The sequence below is a fragment of the Montipora foliosa genome, chromosome 3 (genome assembly GCF_036669935.1).
Source record: "Montipora foliosa isolate CH-2021 chromosome 3, ASM3666993v2, whole genome shotgun sequence".
Lineage (NCBI taxonomy): Eukaryota > Metazoa > Cnidaria > Anthozoa > Scleractinia > Acroporidae > Montipora > Montipora foliosa.
The window spans coordinates 39,105,893-39,123,392 of NC_090871.1; the positions used below are offsets into that span (position 1 = coordinate 39,105,893).

General features: G+C 38.5%; 1 protein-coding gene across 1 annotated transcript; it reads right to left on the reverse strand.

Annotated features, from left to right (window-relative positions):
• Positions 1–7,756: 7,756 nt before the first annotated feature.
• LOC137995764 (fork head domain-containing protein crocodile-like) lies at positions 7,757–8,569 on the reverse strand. Its single transcript, XM_068841261.1, is given in 1 exon segment — positions 7,757–8,569. A coding segment is annotated over 1 exon segment (813 nt).
• Between the last annotated feature and the right edge of the window lie 8,931 nt (positions 8,570–17,500).

Below are 17,500 nucleotides of genomic sequence, written 5' to 3' on the forward strand. Positions count from 1 at the left end.
GAATGATTACTGAAGTCAAATATGATGTTACCGCCATCAATTTTGCCTGCAAAGTTGTTGACTTAAATGATGTCAATTAACGCAGCCGTATTATTATTATGAATTCTGGTAGGTTTGTGAATAGTGGAAAAGAAGAAAAAAATTGTACAAAAAGTCAAAAGTTATTTGCATAGTTACATGATTGTTTTAACAACCAGTGGCCGGTTGCTTGAAGCCTGGTTAGCGCTAACCGTTGGTTAAGAGGTGTCAAAACCTATAGGTTTCCATGGTATTTGTCGCTGGTTAGTGGTAACTACGCTTCGAGCAACCCGGGCCAGGCCGAGTTGCTCAAAGCATGGTTAGCGCTAACCAGCGTTAAATACCATGGACACCAATAGGTTTTGATGGTTAGAGCTAACGAGGCTTCGAGCCATGGATGGCATCAATGGGCCGGGTTTATGTAAAGCCGTGTTCACATTAGGCCTCGATTATGATCGAATTATAATCGAATTAAATATGAAATGGGTTCACATCAACTAATTGCAGTCCCTGATTAAAACTGCGTTATAATTACTTCAAACATCCTCCAAGGGGTTGTTTGAAGTAATTACAATGCGTAATTGAACAGAATGGCGAGCACGTGGTGGTATGAGCAGACGAAATTTTTAATCGCTTTATGGAGCGAAGGTTTGGATTTGTCTTCTTCTATTCTCGGAAGGTACAGTTACAGATGTTCCAACGCATTAAAATTTGTAACCGTAGGCTAGTTGTCGTGATTTTGGTTTCAGAAACGCCTATAATACTAAAACGAAGAACAAGCTCATCCAGTAAATGAACTTGAAAGTAGATATTATGACTTAAGCTCCTAACTTTGTTATGAAACAGAGAAATCGTATGGAGTAGAAAAACCTGTAATCACCACCAACTTCATATATCATTGTATCATTCTGCAAGAGGTGCCTTCTCCTTTTGATGCATCTTGTTCTTTAAAATAAATTTCCATACTCCGAGTAAAGAGCGGGGTTGCACAAAACTAATCCAGTTTCTAAAGGAACAAGGCATACATGTATGCAAATTGCTCTTTTGTGCTTTTTTTAAGATGTTAATAAAATTTTCAGTTATTTGGATCGAACTTTATGAAGATAGTAGTTAATTTAAAATCAATTATTAACAAGGACAATTTTACAATGTAAACAAACTCATCCGTAAATTTTCTAAACATGTTAATAAATTTTCATTTAAAGCTCCAATGATGATATTTTTAGATTTTTAGGAATTTTAGTACTTTATTCATTTATCTCTTTCATGAAATTTTCCACATAATTTACTTTTATTTTTGATATTGTAAACAATTTCGGTGGGTCCACATCAGCCTTCACGTACGGCTGCCCAAATCTGTTCAACTTGCTGTCTCAAATAAAACTATGTACCGATTATGTATGTATTTGCCGATAACATAAATCTTGGCAGCCAGTTCAGTCAACCGAGCAAGTAATTGTTTCAATTCAACTGTTGCTTGAGCTTCAAAGCGAATAAAACTATCATATCCTGTATTTAAAACTTGAGGCTTTTGGTACTTTCCCCAACAGTGAGTCAGCTATCAGAATCGGGTGGCTGTAGGTGTCAATAACCGTGGAACTTAACTGGATTTTTCTTGAAGTCTTTGCACCGTGTCGGGCAGCAAGACCACTTTAGCTTTTGCCGAGCAACTGCATCTCAGGCACAATATCGGCAGCGAAATCTCACAGTAAGTAAGCATTAATAAGAAAAAAATTCAAAAAGATAAAATAAGGGAAGGAAGAAAAGGACGAAACCAACGATTCCGGGAGTATAGAACTTTAGTTGTTAATCTTGGTCTGCTCATGCTGGTATTTCAATTCTTATTTAGCTTTCACAGTCATTAGCATACTTATGCTACTCCGAAAATCCGAATTCAAATAGGGTTTGTGTCGTAAGTATGCATGAATTCAATGTACTCATTTAATTAAGAATCTAAGGTAACGAGTACTTCACATAGAACGGTATTATCGCGTGCTACTTACATTCTAGAACTTATTATGATGGGCGAATTTTAATACCAGCAGGAGGGTAATAGTAGCTGCATTTACCACATATCATGGATATCTCCTCGTCCATCATTTCAGTGTTTCTTACCGCTCTTGCAGCAGATTGAAGCTCCTTAAGTCCACGATGCTAGATAGAGTGGCTAAATTGCAGAATACCCAGGAACTTATTTGCCGTTCATTGAATAAGAATAAGCTCTATTGTATTCCTACTCGTTCTTCAGAGAATGCCGTCTAGGGGAAACAATAGTGCTGAAGTGTTGCGGGGTATTCTGCAATAGACCACTTTCGATATATTAAAATTCAGCTTGATAGTGAGGCTTAGAGGACACAAACAAAAGAAATGAATAAAAATGTTCATTCAGTTTCCTTTGTTTTAGCCTGTGTACAGACCGCCCCTCCCCTCAAAAAAAATCGGAGAGGAACGGTCTGTTATTTACCGTTGATAATCGTGTTCCATACCACGTGATTTTTCCTGGAATGTGTGGAAAATGATTTGATTGGTTATTACCCATCGATCATTACATCATTGAAACAACGAGTTTTGATTGGCTTTTATTTTTATTTCTCCACATCAACACCATGAGAGATTTTACGATGAGTTCGTTCGTGTGTACTTTGAGCACGGTACAAAATACGAATAAAAATCGTTTTGATTGTCAAAGAGGTTTTTCTTTTAAAGTACGAGCGGTATTGTTATCTATGGAGTGTAAAGTGGAAATCGATTCGACGTACATTTGTAGGAATTGTCAGCGCAAAAGAAACAAAAGCGCTCTTCACGAGGTGAATATAGCACTATTCAAAAGATTGTCCACTCGAAAACGTCTCCCGCTATTCCTTACCAGTCAATGTAATCCCAACCAGCCTAGCCATTCTCAAGTACAATCTACAAAGCGTGATGCCACGGAAGATTTGAGAATGTACACACCGAGGAAAATAACAGCTCATCGGCAACGATCTGTGCTGTTTTGAAGATCAGAGCCGTACGTGGTTGGAAGACTTGCAAATACATCCTCTCCTTTAAAGAGTGCTTCTATGCTATAAAGCCAAGGTATCTTAAAACTAGCGGAGACGCTCTTCGATGCACGTTTGAAATCTACCTCATTGACCACCATTTTGAGAATTTAGCTCCAACCGAAATATGAGCCACGCAAATTTTGGTCAGCGTAGATTACTAAATAATGTATGCAAAATTATTCCGGAACACGATTTTTGAGGGGAGGGGGGTCTGTGCACAGGCTACCTTTGTTTGTGTCCTCTAGGCCTCGCTGCCAAGCTGAATTTTTTAATATATCGAAAGTGGTCTATTGCTCCGATAGAGTTCTACATAGCTTTGGGATTACTCTTCTGTTTGTATGAAGCGATAAAACTTTCAAAATGTGAAGTTAAGCACAAATAATCATCACGGTGGAAGCACTTTCTCGTAGCACAGTCGACTGTAGTGAATTCTGGGTACTTGAGCGGGCTACCTGAAGACCTGGAGACAAGCCTAAATGCCTCTCTTTCTTTCTTTCATTTACTTTTCTTTTTATCCCAGCCTTACGCCAGTTGTTTTACAAATTATAATTTTACATTTTAAATAAAGTCTCGGTCAAGGAAAACGAGGTGTCCGCGGAAAAAAGATTGTCGCACCGCTATTTTTTGTATGGGTCAAACTATATATCATATTTAAGCTAACAGAAAAATACTTGTGAAATCTTTGTGGCTAGTATGACGCGGCGTTTCGTCTCGGCCAAGAGACTCTTCAGAGACCTTTAGAATTCAAAGGCAAACTCGTTGAGCATCGCGCCTAAAGTCCCGTTAGCAAGCTCCAGATGTTGACAGTCTGGGCGCGATGCTCAGCGAGTTTGCCTTTGAATTCTAGGTCTCTGAAGAGTCTCTTGGCCGAGACGAAACGCCGCGTCATACTAGCCACGAACATTTCACAAGTATTTAAGTTAATAGATTGAATTATTTTAATACGATCTAATACCGATGTAGTTTTTTGGAATTTAATGTTGCCTTTTAGTTTTGAGGCCTCAAACTCAGAACGAGCGAGTCTGCTGCAGAACCTCTTTTCCCTTCACGTCATTGCGAAAACAACTGCAGATGAATGCACTCCAATACCGTGTGAGAAATGTTTGATATGTTACGAATTAAAGGAAATATCACGCATCAAAGTCGAAACTCTCATCTCATACTTAATGACCGTTTTATACTACAGACGCATAATCCGTCCAGACGAATTATTCGTCTCTTATGTTATCCGTCTAGTGTAAAGACGGGACGAACCAAAAGACGCTTAATCATATCCTTCTGGGACGAACTTGGGCAAATATTTTTTTCTGCGTCTGTTAAATTCGTCTAGTATAAAGACGGGCACAAGACGCATAAAACGTCGAGACAAACAATCCACTTTAATAGACTGTTACGAGTTCGAATGTTTAGAGGAAAGGTAGCTTGCAAACTAAACTGAACGCAGGGTTGTCGGAACAACAACAAGAAGATTTATTCCAAAATGAACGTAGTTTCCACGAAGTAAAACTCTGAACAACTCGTATTCGACAAACTTACACGGCCTCCGCCAACTTGAATGCACACAGCTTCTGTCACACTTGAATAAACACGGCCAACGCCAACTCTCTTCGCTTGTGAAAAACTAGTTAGAAAAACACTCCGCTTGGACTCGTCTACTTATATACTCTGACAATAAACTTCTAGAACTTTCTAAATTAGTAATGACTCTAATTATGGAAAGGTTACAAAACACACCGATTTAGAAACGCTTACGTACAAACCTAAATATAAACAAACTACGAACTCTCGCGAAGATTCTAGACAGTAACGCTTGTCACGCAATACTATTTTTCGTAACATAGACCTCTTAACAGTTGTGTGCTTAGTAACCTGGCCTATAAATGAAAGTGAGGCTGGTGTTGACTTTGTTATGATAGCGGAGCTCCGCGCGCCCATAGCTAAGAAAATACTGGTAACCCATCGATGGGAGAAAATTTGGTAAAATAGCCATGAAGTCATTTTCCGTCCGTACGTCTGTCCGCCCCTTCATGTATGCCAATGTGACCAGTACACGTAACCATACCACGGGCTCAAGTTTGGAGCTCACCCAGGGTCGTAATTTCATGATACGCTATCACGAATATATGCAAATGAGTTAAAGGAAAGTGTAAGCTCAAATTTTTCTTCCCGGTCCTCTAAATTACGTCACCAGATCACCTGGTTGTCTTTCTGATTTTTAAACGATTAAATCTTGGTAAACTGAAAACGATAAGTTGAAGTGAAGGAGGTAATAACTTTTTTTAACTCTGGTAACGATCTCTGTGCAAGACAAAAGTCCCCATTTGGAAAGCTGTCAGGAACGTGATATTTGAGTACTTGACACGATTTGGTTCGGAAAAAGAGGCATCAAATAGTTTTTGCATTCTTTTTTGCTGCAGATACAAAGATGAAGAAGAATGAATCGCCTGGAAATTAATTTCGGTTTGTCTTTGTTTGGAGCTTCAGTTTTTCTTCTACATGAAATAGCATTTATTGTATTTTTAGATTTTTATCCTCCAGACGCAAAAAGTGGTCACTTTAAAGCGTAGTCGTATTATATTTAACAATAGCTATAGGATTTCTCGAGTTATTTACAGATGCGTTTTGCGCGACGTAAGATTTATAGACGTCCAGTGTTAACATGGAGATGAAGTAAAAGCATCCAACAGCTGACGTTTCCAGCAACAGTGTGTTTTAGCAAATACTGACGATTTGCAAACCCTCCAAAAAGCATGTGGTGGCCAATTTATCTGCAGTTAGTCTCAATTTGTAACTATCTTTAATGTTTTCCGGTCTGTTTATATTTATACCAAATTAAATGTGACTTCAAGTAGATCCGGGTTTACAACAAACATATATATGACTGTAGTGCGCCGAAAATTACGGCAAGATAAGGCACCACTAGGATTCCAGTTTCAGTCTTTGTGATTAGTCTTAACGGACAATGGTGGAGGTCTTACTGATTTTTGACGCCAACTCCGAGAGCTGATTATCTTCAATCTGGCCAGAGGATACGTTCTCCGCAAAACTCCTCAGTGACAGTGTCAGGGTACAGTATTCCTTTTAAATATAAAGGACATGATAATATTGTAATTAAGGCAAAAGAGAGTACAAACAATTTGTTGTTGTTGGTTTCTCAACCAGAGTTGGATAAATAACGTCAATTCAATTTCCCAACGGAATCTTAGCAAAATCCTCGCACTGTGTGACTAGTCTATCGTTTCTAAAACCAAACCGGCCCTTGCCCCGCCACGCAGTTGGTTGAAAATTACCTCTGGTAAAATTGGACTCCATAACATGAATGAGTGATTCCATTGCACATTACTCTACTGTATGGCGACCGTCTGGGAATACTCGGTGCTATACGACCCCATACAAGACGTTTGTAGAAAGATATCAGTTTACATTAAATTTTGTAATAGGACGATGGTGCCTTTTTAACTCGACAGAGATTGTTTCGCAAGCCAGATTTACATTTTACCGTCACTTCATCTGTAGACGGTTGAAAGAACATGACCTGAAATTGTTACCTTAATGAAGTTATAGGTATGGGTAGACAACACTCTGAATTTCGTTGTCCCAAATTCAACTTCATCACTAACGTTTGGTAAACACCATTTTATTTACTCCATTCATTCGAGTTTCTGGATATTGTTACGACGGTACAATTGGATTGTTTCGATATACACTTAAACTCCACAAGTTTCTGGTTGAAAGTACGGTATTTTTTAAAACATGGGTTTGAGATTTGCTTTTTCCTATATTAATCTAAAATTACAACTCGTGCAAATTCTGGTTTCCCTAAAAAAATCAGAACCTACCATTGGAGAGCAGAGGGAGCAGTTTCCAACAATATCCACATAAGCCATGATTCTGATACAAAATGAATGAACGTAAAATGCTGTTCTTGACTTCAAACTGATCCATCCTAAATCCTACGTCATACTAGCCTCCGAATATCTGTAACATGGTAATTATTAGAAAAAAAAGCACTGCCTTCCTTTATCCTTTCTATTAAGGTTTGAGGAGAGCATTCTATAACATAGGGTGCTATGGATAAGCTGTTGATTACAGTTTGTACGGCCTTACTAAATTGCCTTTAACAGTCAAGCCTACTTCTATTTCTTGACGTTTTCGTTCTTTCCGGTTAATTTTTACTGTGGCATTGAACAACTTGACGACAGCTGATGTGTGGCTGTTCCCCAATATTTGTTTTATTGTTGAGTAAAATGTACTTTTATACGCGTTAATGGTAAAGCTTACTCGTCGTTAGCACTGCATCCTAATAAACATGTTTAATCGTCAAAAGTAACAACAACTAAGTTACATTCATTAGTGCAAGTGTTTGCCTTTTTTCAAAAGAAATAGATTTTCCTTTGCGATAAAGCAATGTTGTAAACTACATCAGAAATATCTAGAATCAAAATCTAACGGTAGTAAAAAAAGTTCAAATTTAAACTCAGTAATTAGAATCTTAGGAGATAAGTCATACTACCACAGTATGGCACAATAGCACAGGCTCCTAAACAGTTGTTATCACAGACACTCTCCTTGACGCATTTTTTCCCACTGAATAAGCTTAAGAAAATAATTTGTCGAATATACCGACGATTCAAAACCTTCGTTTGATTTTATGTATCATTGTTTTATGGTTCTTGCAAATCCACCTATAACAATTATCAGTATGATGACATACTACAATCTGCGGTAGGAGGAGTAGGTCCTGACATTGTAATCGTTTATTTGGCCTAATTTTCGTTCACTACCTTAGGTCTGTCATACAACAGTCTTTCTATGTGAAAACCTCTATTCTGTGTTCCTTTGGGGCTTTCGAGAGCGTTTTTGGGAGTTCTTTCGGAACTCTCGCTTAGATCTTTGCTTATCCTTATTCCACTTTCTTGTTCCGATACCTGTCCCGATAATCGATTTCTTCTCGAAACTCTTTTCTTCTTGTAGTCACCCCGACTGAAGTCATCGTAGTTTGTTGGATTGATTGCCCAAAAGTGTCCCTTTCCGTTCAGAGAGCGACCCACTTTAACAAAGCAGTCATTCAGTGATAAGTTGTGGCGTATAGAATTCCTCCATCCTGGTCCTCTATTCCTGAAGTAAGGGTAGTGTGTTTGTATGTAATCATAGATATCACTTAAGACAAGTTTCTGCAGTGGAGAGCTGAGAATTGCTTTTCCAATGAGACCAATGTATGACTGAGTTGGTTTGTCTTCATTCAGTTTGCTGTGGTACAGTATGCCTTGAAAGGATGGTTGGTAACAGAGGCTCGCATGAGCAGGCAATACTCTCATGTCCTTATCAGGATGAAATGAATAAATTTGTGGACTGATATAACCAGCTCCAAAATGAGGCGCCGAGGGAAATGCTGCAATAGTACTTGTAGTTGGATAGTAAAACCTTGCAGAGGTCAAATCTATCGGGGAAAAACTGCCCATCAGCATTGGTGCTAAGTGTGAAGTGGTAGTCGAATCTGCTGGTTTCATAACTGACTTAACACTAATGTTGTATGTGCCTCAAACACTGATTACTTAGATATAAATGAAATTTCCCACAAGTGAACAAGCAATGATATTGACATACAAAGTAGTTTATCAATGGTGCTATTGTTCCTGATAAACAATCAAACACCTTAATATTCACACTCATTAACGTAATGGTAATTTACGAAAAGTTAAGGATAGTAAAAAAAAAAAAATGAAAAAAAATTGTTTATTAGTTGCCTTTCATTGGGTGAATGATTGGTTCAGAGAAAACAGAGAAAGAAGAGTGTATGCTTATGAAAGTAGTTTTCAATATCTTAACAGCTAATTACTACTGATCACCACCCTCCTCTGTGTTTGTTATTGTTTTTTTGTTTGGATGTTGTCTCTGGGAAGGAAAAAATGTCAACAACCTCAATACACGAGGTCCATGTTCAATTAAAAGAAAATTTATCTGGATAATCCTCAAGGATTAACACTTTGGCAATATTTTAGACAACAATTTGCTTTAATTGTAATGCACTTTTAGCTTTTATCGAAAGCGCAAGTGAGCATTTACGATTTGTTTTTGACGTCATTTGGGACCATAGTTAAATTTGAAACGTAAATTCCCTTCTGTTATTCCCTTTCTTCGCTATTCTTTCCTCAATTGTTGTTATTTATGTTAGCCATATTTTTTCCCATTCACTGGGTTCTCCCTAATGGGCGCCTCACTATCACCTATTCAAAGCCAAACAATCTCACTGTTATCTTGTTGTGACATAGTTTGACGAGATTGAATAGCCAACAATGCTCAAGTACGTTAATAGCTAGGTTTTTGGTAGGTTTTTACACTCCACAAGGGCACCCCAACGAGAAAATTAAGCAAAAAGCCTGTGAGGGACATTTCTGGTCTCCTTGTAATGTATAAAGACTGTCTAAAAGGATATTTTTATCATCTAGAAGAATTTGATCTGTTCGGATATCTTAGCTGAAAATTGAAGTGTCCGAAAATTTTAGTGAATGATATCATTTCAGAAATGGCTAGCTGAACGTTACCTTCTAAGAATTTCCCGGCAAACCATGTACTCATCCGAAACTGCTAGGTGACCTTTTTTAGTGCCAAAAGTTGGAAAAATATCCCTTCCGAAAACGTAAGAGACAACTTTCCCCTGGTTGCGAATCTTTTAGGTGATGTTTTAGTAAAGAAATCTGTAGCCGTTTGCATTGGCAACGTAGAACCGAAATTCTTAGAACAGTTGACTCTCCCGAACACATATTTCACCGAAGATTTGGGTGCCCCTGACTCCATTTGTTGTTTGTTACGCCGGAATCACAGTTACGTAATTTCAAAGAGGAAAGGGTGCAATAAAGACCTCAGTTGTCTTCAGAAAGAATACAATGCTTCAAGACACAGAACTTTGAAAAAGTTTTGCTCTTTTCCTTATATATGTTGGATGTGAAAAGACCGGCTTTCCAGAATAAGCGAGTGGCAATTCATGGCATTGCAGGACTTTCGAGAACGGATCCCTAGGCTCGATCATGTTCGGGCATTTAGTTTCAATCCAAAGGCAAAGCATTAGAACTAATTGAAACTAATTAGACGTGAAATCGAGTCCGGTTATGATCGTCGAATTTGAAGTGGCATTTGTTTGGGAATGGACTTCACAAAGTTTCAACAGACATCGAGGGACCAAAAGTGCGGAATCAAATTTGTCCAAAAAATAAATAGCCGATATTACATTTTACGAACGAGCGCAGCCAGTCAGTAGAACATTGTTTTCAACACGAGGAAAATAAAATTCATACCTTCAAGCCGCCATGTAATTTTCTTTGTCTTATTTAGTTAGAGCAAAAAACATTACAATTACGAAGCTATACATCATACATCCTACAACTAGGGGTAATCGAAGCTTAGGCGAGTGCGTTCGATGTTTGTAGGACGGTACAGGTTTGGTACAGGTAGCAACTGAGGGGGGAGGGTGGATGGTTCGTGCGATAGGGAAATGTTATTACAGTGGAACCCCGATACAACGATCCTCGATATAACGATATCCCCGGTATGAAGATAAACATGCTATGTCCCGGCAAAAGTTACAGTAAAATGTATGGGACAGAACCCCGAGATAACGATATTCCCGATATAAAGCTGAGTTCTTAGCGTAACGAGCGTAAAATCTTCCCCGATATAACAATATTACAGCATCAGTACACAGATACAACTTCAAATGTTTAAGTTTTGTTTTGTTTTGTTTCCCTTTTACGATTCATACCACACACTTTGTTGTGTAACCTTGATAACGTCTAATGCTTTCCAAATTGTGAGTCATTTGATACTCATTACAAGTTTAATTAAACAATATGTACAGTAGTAAAAAAGCACATGTTAATTTTACCCCGATATAAAGATATTTTCGGTTATTTTAAGGCAATATCGTTATATCGGGAGTCTCGTTATAATGATACCTCGATATAACGATCTAATTCCACTGTACTGCATCTATGAACGTGACAACTTGTTAGACGTAATCATTAACTATTTATTTGGAATTCTACAAGTAGGCAACTACTGAAAATTACTCTAAAATGAAACTGTTACTTGCAAGTCTGTTCAGCTTGTGGTATTAAAGACCTAAGATTACTTTTCTGTGCTGAACGCTGGGACACAATAAATTCAGTTTGTTGATCGAAATGGCGCCGACGAGCGTCATATCTCGGTAGATTTACTTTGTGGCACAACGGCCGCCAAGCTTCACAACTCGATTGATTTACTTTGTGGCACAACGGCCACCGAGCTACACAACTCGGTAGATTTACTTTGTGGCACAACGGCCGCCGAGCAAAACAACCCGGTTTGATGCAAGCGCGAGGAGTCGCACACATTTTCCAAGGACAGTGACGAACCATGCTTAATCCAAAGTAAAATGTTACCGACTTCAGTTGACAGACCTTCAGCAATCTTTCAGCTCTTTTCAACGATGAACGATGGAAGATTATCACACCTCACCATAGTTAGTAGAGGGGAACTATGACCTCACCAAACGCTGAATGAACGCCGACGACGCACAAATCACCACGTGCGTTAGTTCGTCAAAGTGAGGCAAAACGAAACCAAGCGCCTCAAAGCGAGGCAAAAGTGTGTCGACGACGAAAATGCAATCTCGAAAAAACTTCCCTTACAACACAAATTAGGGGTTGCGTTCTCGTACCTCGAACGCAACAATAATCAGCAGCGAAAGGCAAAATCCCGTGATTTGAATACTATAAAATGTAAGCCTTCGAGAAGATGCTCACGCTGAGACAATCACATGACTTTTGTCGGGCATATAGTTTATTTGTGGACCGAGTAGCATATGCCCGACAAAAGCCATGTGATTATCATTATTATCAAGACACAAGGTCAAATCATACAAATTTATTTAATAAGAATTTTTTTTTAAACAGAGATGTAGCATGACACTATAGTATGGAAAGTTGTTGTTACAATACGATTAGCTAAACGAGAGCAAAAATGGGCCTTAGGATTGAAACTCTTTTTTTGCCCCACCAAAAATCGACTCGTTCTCAAACATTTCAACTCGAGGCTCGGGGTACAAAATCTATTGCCTGTGGCCAATAAGGCAGCCGCGCGAATAAGGCCGATTGGAGGAAAAACAAAAAGAGTAAAATAAGTCATCCACAAAACTCCTCGCCAACTCTGGCATTGAAAAGGTATCCTCAGTATCTCATTGGCCGAGCGAAGTTATTGGACATCTCTGAAGCCAATCAGAATCAGGGCGGCAAATGCATTTTCGGCCCGGGCATTTCCCGTTTGGCCCGCAAAAAAGCCGCGTTTTACAGAGGGCAGTTTGTCATTTGGCCGCTCGTATTAATAATAACAATAGTTTGCCGTCTTTTGAACTGTTTTTGTTCAAACTCACCGCTTTTCTGATGCGAATTTTAAGTCGTATGAAGTCTTCCTCTTTGAGTTAGCATTTTCTTGTTCCTCAAAGAAGGATTTTATGTCAGCTTCAAGGAACTTCACGAATCTATCGCTTGCCGTTTTTCACTGAATGTAACAAACAACCAACCATTCAAAAGAGACAAATGATGTCATCAATATCCTCACCACTGAGGACTCGTCCCCAGGGTCCTCTCTCTTTCTCTCCCGTATGAAGTTTACGAGTAGTGTATAAAACATTCCTGTCTATATAATAACGAGTGTGCTGTGGTGTAATTCTAACACTAGATTAATCGTTCAGAGGTCGAACTGTTGTCTGAAGCTCCAAATGTAAATACCGGTAAAATGACTTACTGTAAATTTCTGGTTTTAGGAGAACTTAAAATATATTACGAGCGGAAAAGTTGCTGGTAAAGATGAATCTCTGTGTCGATTTTGTAATCGCTGTTATTAAAGTGCGCCTAAATTCAAATATTTTTCGTTCCTAATATTACAGGTATATTTGAAATTCAGGTTAAAATGATTTCAACCTATTGTAGGTAAATTTGAAAGTAGGAAGCATCAACAAAACGTCCGTCAATTGTTTGCAAGTACGTGTATATACTGGTAAGTATATCCGTGTTGAAAATAAGGGGATGTGGTTAGCATACGTTCTTCATGAGTTAGTCTGTAAAAACGCCTTTGGTTGTTATTAAGTCTAAGCACTGATTTTAAATGGTTAGCAGTTGGGGTTAGGCATACTGTGCATGATAACCAATTCTGCATTTTTTATCTCAAAGCAGCAGAAAACAAAACCTTGTTTAATAAGAAGTACCTTCATGAGACTTTGCTCTATTTTTCTGGTTTTCGGAAGGAAAAAGACATCCGAAACTTGACTTTTTATAAGGTAGATTATTGAATGATATGCAGATTCTTGTACATATGCTGTTTAGTATAAAACCCCATTGCGGTTTTTTACTGGCAGTTACAAAGTTTGTAACCTTTATTAAACAGTCATTGCTTGTAGGTAGTTGAAAATGAGAAGTCATTTCCTTGTTTTTGCACCTCTTGGACATGTGTCACTAGTCAATATCCTTTTACATGCGGCAGTGAAACTTATTGTTTTAGTTGTGTCTAATGACACATTCATGTCTTCAGTTATTTGTGGCTTGTTTGGTGCAATCCAAGTGTCAATAATTCCAAATTTGGTTATAACTTTCATAAATCCACGTTCTTTTTCAATTACTTTACCAAAAAGTGTGTTTCGGTGTAATGGACTTTTGTCCACTTCATTAATTTTTATTTTGACAAAGTTGTTGACTTGGAATGAAATAGTATTGGGTTTTTTGTTGTCATTTTGTTGTTGTATTTTCTTTGTGTGTTTCTTGCCATTTCCTGTTGAGATGTCCTTATCTCCTTTGTTGACTTGATAAGTCAATAGCAACCACGTTTAGGTGCAGGTTCTGCATCCACTTCTTCTTCTTCTTCTTCCATGGTAGAATGTTGATCATGTTTTTTATCTGGGGTAGTTTCGGTTTCTTTCCATGGTGGTATGCCATACCATTTCATGGGGTGTTTGTTTTGTTGCTACATGTTCCACAGTGTTCTTTTTGTAAGCAGCTTCCCCTAGTACCTGACACCAATGATTTGGACTTTCACGGTTTTTCTGGTCTACTGTTTGATTGTTTCTTTCCACCAAATCTTGAGTTGATGGTTTTCTGGGAGATCCATGAAGTTGCGTGATGCCGTTGTTCTTGCAGAATTGGGACATCAGAGAATTTTTAAATTCCCGTCCATTGTCAGTGTGTAATTTCTGAGGGAATCCAAATTGCCAGCAAAATTGAGATTCCAATAAATCTTCAGCTTGCTTATTCTCAATGGATAAACCCATGAATATTTTGTGAAATGATCAATCATGCAGAGAATCCAATTGTGTTTGCGATGACATGAACATGTACATGGTAAGTTTCTAAGGTCCATTAGGTGCATTTGCAAATGTGTTAGGAATCCTCTTGCTTGAATAGGGGCTAGCACAGGCTGTTTTTGCCTGCTGGTTATCGACTTTTGTTCTTCCTTTATTGAGCAGAGTAATACTAAGAGTTGTATTACTTCTTGGGATACTGACTGGTAGTTTCGCTTGATATACTTGTCCATCTTGTCTCTTCCTTTGTGCGCAATATTCGAATGGGCTTGGCAAAGAACTTGGTGTAGTTGACATTTTTGTACAATTTCTTTTCCGTTCTCATTGCGCACGAGTAAACTTTTGCATAATTTACTATGACCGAGAAAAGTCTGGGCCCTCTTGCACCAGGAGAAAAACATTCGCTATTAAAATTAATGACGACTGCTTGTCCAAGTCCTGTGTGGTTTAGCGGTTAGTTACGGCGAAGGACTCACTACTAAGGATATAAAAGGTACCCGGTTGAAATCTCGGTAAGAGCAGTTTAAAGCAATTTCTTTCTCTCATGTACACATTGGAACTGAATGGGTCAATGGTAATGGTAGGTATGACAAATTGATGGAAGTTTAAGAGGGATAGGGACAGATAGAAGGAGAGTAGGGAGGAAAGTAGGGGGAGGAAAAGGCGATATTTTGGATATTTTGGTTTTTTGTTTTGTTTTCAACCCCCTAAAAAAAAACCGTGCCCCTCTTTTTCAACCATATTTTTCAATATCGCTTTTCAAAGAGTTGATAAATAACTTAAGTTAATTAAATTCACCTAGTTTGATTTAAATTTACCTAGTTTGATTTAAATGGATCTGAATTTAATTTCAACCCGTAACATCACCATTGTTACCCACGACCGTGATGTGAAAACATGGATCAATTCTCGATTTTACGTTACAAACTGCTAACCCTAACCCTATTCTCGATTTTACAAACTGCTTTGCATTCCTGTCAGTTCAGAGAAATTTTGCATTGCAAAGCAGTTTGTAACGAAAAATCGAGAATGGACCCATGACTCTAACATCATGGTCGTGGGTCCAAATTACTGCTAGTTTTGTTAACTTTGCGCGTCGTGCGCGACAGATAAAAAGTGAAATTTTGAGGTAAGAATGGTAAAACATGTTTGCTTTTGGCGGGGAGGTTAAAGGGGCACTGGCATGCTAAATTTGCTGTTTTTAGGTCAGGACTGGGTAAAAATCTAAATTAGTCGGTAGCCTCGCAGCTCCTACAAGGTCTCACCTGATTGGAGACCACCCTTGAGGTTTAACAAAAGAACAAATAACAAATTAGTACTGTAGCTCACACATTCAACATTCCTGACAACCACTGACAAGACATGAAATATATTTATTGCTCAAAGAGCTATTCGTATTTAATTTTTGGCGACTTTTTGCGAACACAATCTCCAAACTTGAAAAACTGGAGAGTTTTTTCAAGTTTCAACCCATTTCCATCCTCTACATCCATGGATGCAAATAACAATTAATTCGTAATTTGCTTTGAATTTACTATTATCGTTAATTTAGGACACTGTGTCCCAGAACTTGTCGTAGCAGAGAGAAATTCGTAGATTGGATTTGAACCTGGAGCTTCTACTCTCTAGGAACGGCTTCTTTCCGCTTCACCACTGAAGATCAAGACACCGCACTCTAAAAAAAAAACATCTATTTAACTCTCTCATGGAATATCGCTGCTGAAGAATTATTAGGCCTAAGCTAGATTAATAATTTAGGCCTAAGCTTTGATTTTAAGACGTTTAGCTTTGTCGTGAAGTTTGGAAACCGACCTTTCGCAGTGTTTAATATTGTTTGTTGTTTAAAATATTGTCCCTGAGCACGGCTAGCGGTGTTGAGGTCAAGTGGTCAGGCGACGGGTTTATAATCAACATTCGCAGATTCGAGTCCTATACGTCCATACACTTGGGTTATTTTCCATAATTCAAATCAAGCTTTCACTCTTCTAAATTAACGATATTAGTAAATTCTGAGCAAATTACGAATTAACGATAGTCGTTATATTCAAGGTAGAGAATGGGTTGCGATTTGTTCACCGTGATTTTCTTCGTTGATTGATTGGAAATGATTTTGTGAAGATGCAGTGGTAAGTACGATCAGCGGCATTAGCTGGTGCCTTGGTAGAATCGCCTTTGTGCAAATCGCCGATCAGTAGGTTAGGATATACATATTTTTCAACAGATTGTTTATGTCAAACGCAATTTTATCAATCGCTAGAAGTATTCCTTAAGGTCACAAACGGTTTAGTGACATTTCCATGCGAAGTAAACGCTCTTTTATGAGTTTTGCGGCGCCATTGTGTGCACAGTCATACCCAGTGGGAAGCTGGGATACAGCCACAGTTGACCAAATTGCCTTTTGTATCTCTTAAAGCAATCTCGATTTTTTTCAACTGAGCGCGCAAGGTGGTATCGGTATTGCTCAACCGGGCGTGTAAGGTGGTATCGGTATTGTTCACCGAGTTCGCGAGGTGTTCTGGGTAATTTGAGTCACGCGGCAGATAACGAACATCGATGTATCGAAGTGTGGTTCGATTGATGGTGAGTAATTTTCGCATATTTACAGCGATTCCTCTTACTTTGAACATCAAAGATTATAGTATCTGATAGAAAATCTGATTGAAAACACCTCAACTGACATCCATATTATCTTAAGTGGGGGCAGATGTAGTGAAAACTATTATTAGTTGACTTTTGTGTTACCTTGAAATAACTTTTCAACACTTTTTGTACAGGTATGGTCATGCAAATAAAGCTCGTTGTCTTTGTAGTCGTATTTCTTAGGTCGCACTCGCAGTACTTCACTCCCTAGTATGGATCCATGACTTGAACAGATGCTAGACGACCGCTGGCTTTGCTTGGAAATGATAATTTTTTGCATAATTATTAATCTGTTGGCAAGTATTAAGTTTCTGTACCCAGTGATTTGCAGGTTGAGAGTTGAAGCACCATACTGTCGAACGCTGAAGCAAAGTTAAACGGCCAATAGAAAGTGCTGGGGATATCGAGAACGAGTAAGGCTTACTATTAGTATTTCTGGGCGTCATCGAAGCAGGCAAAAAGGCTGGAGGTCTAC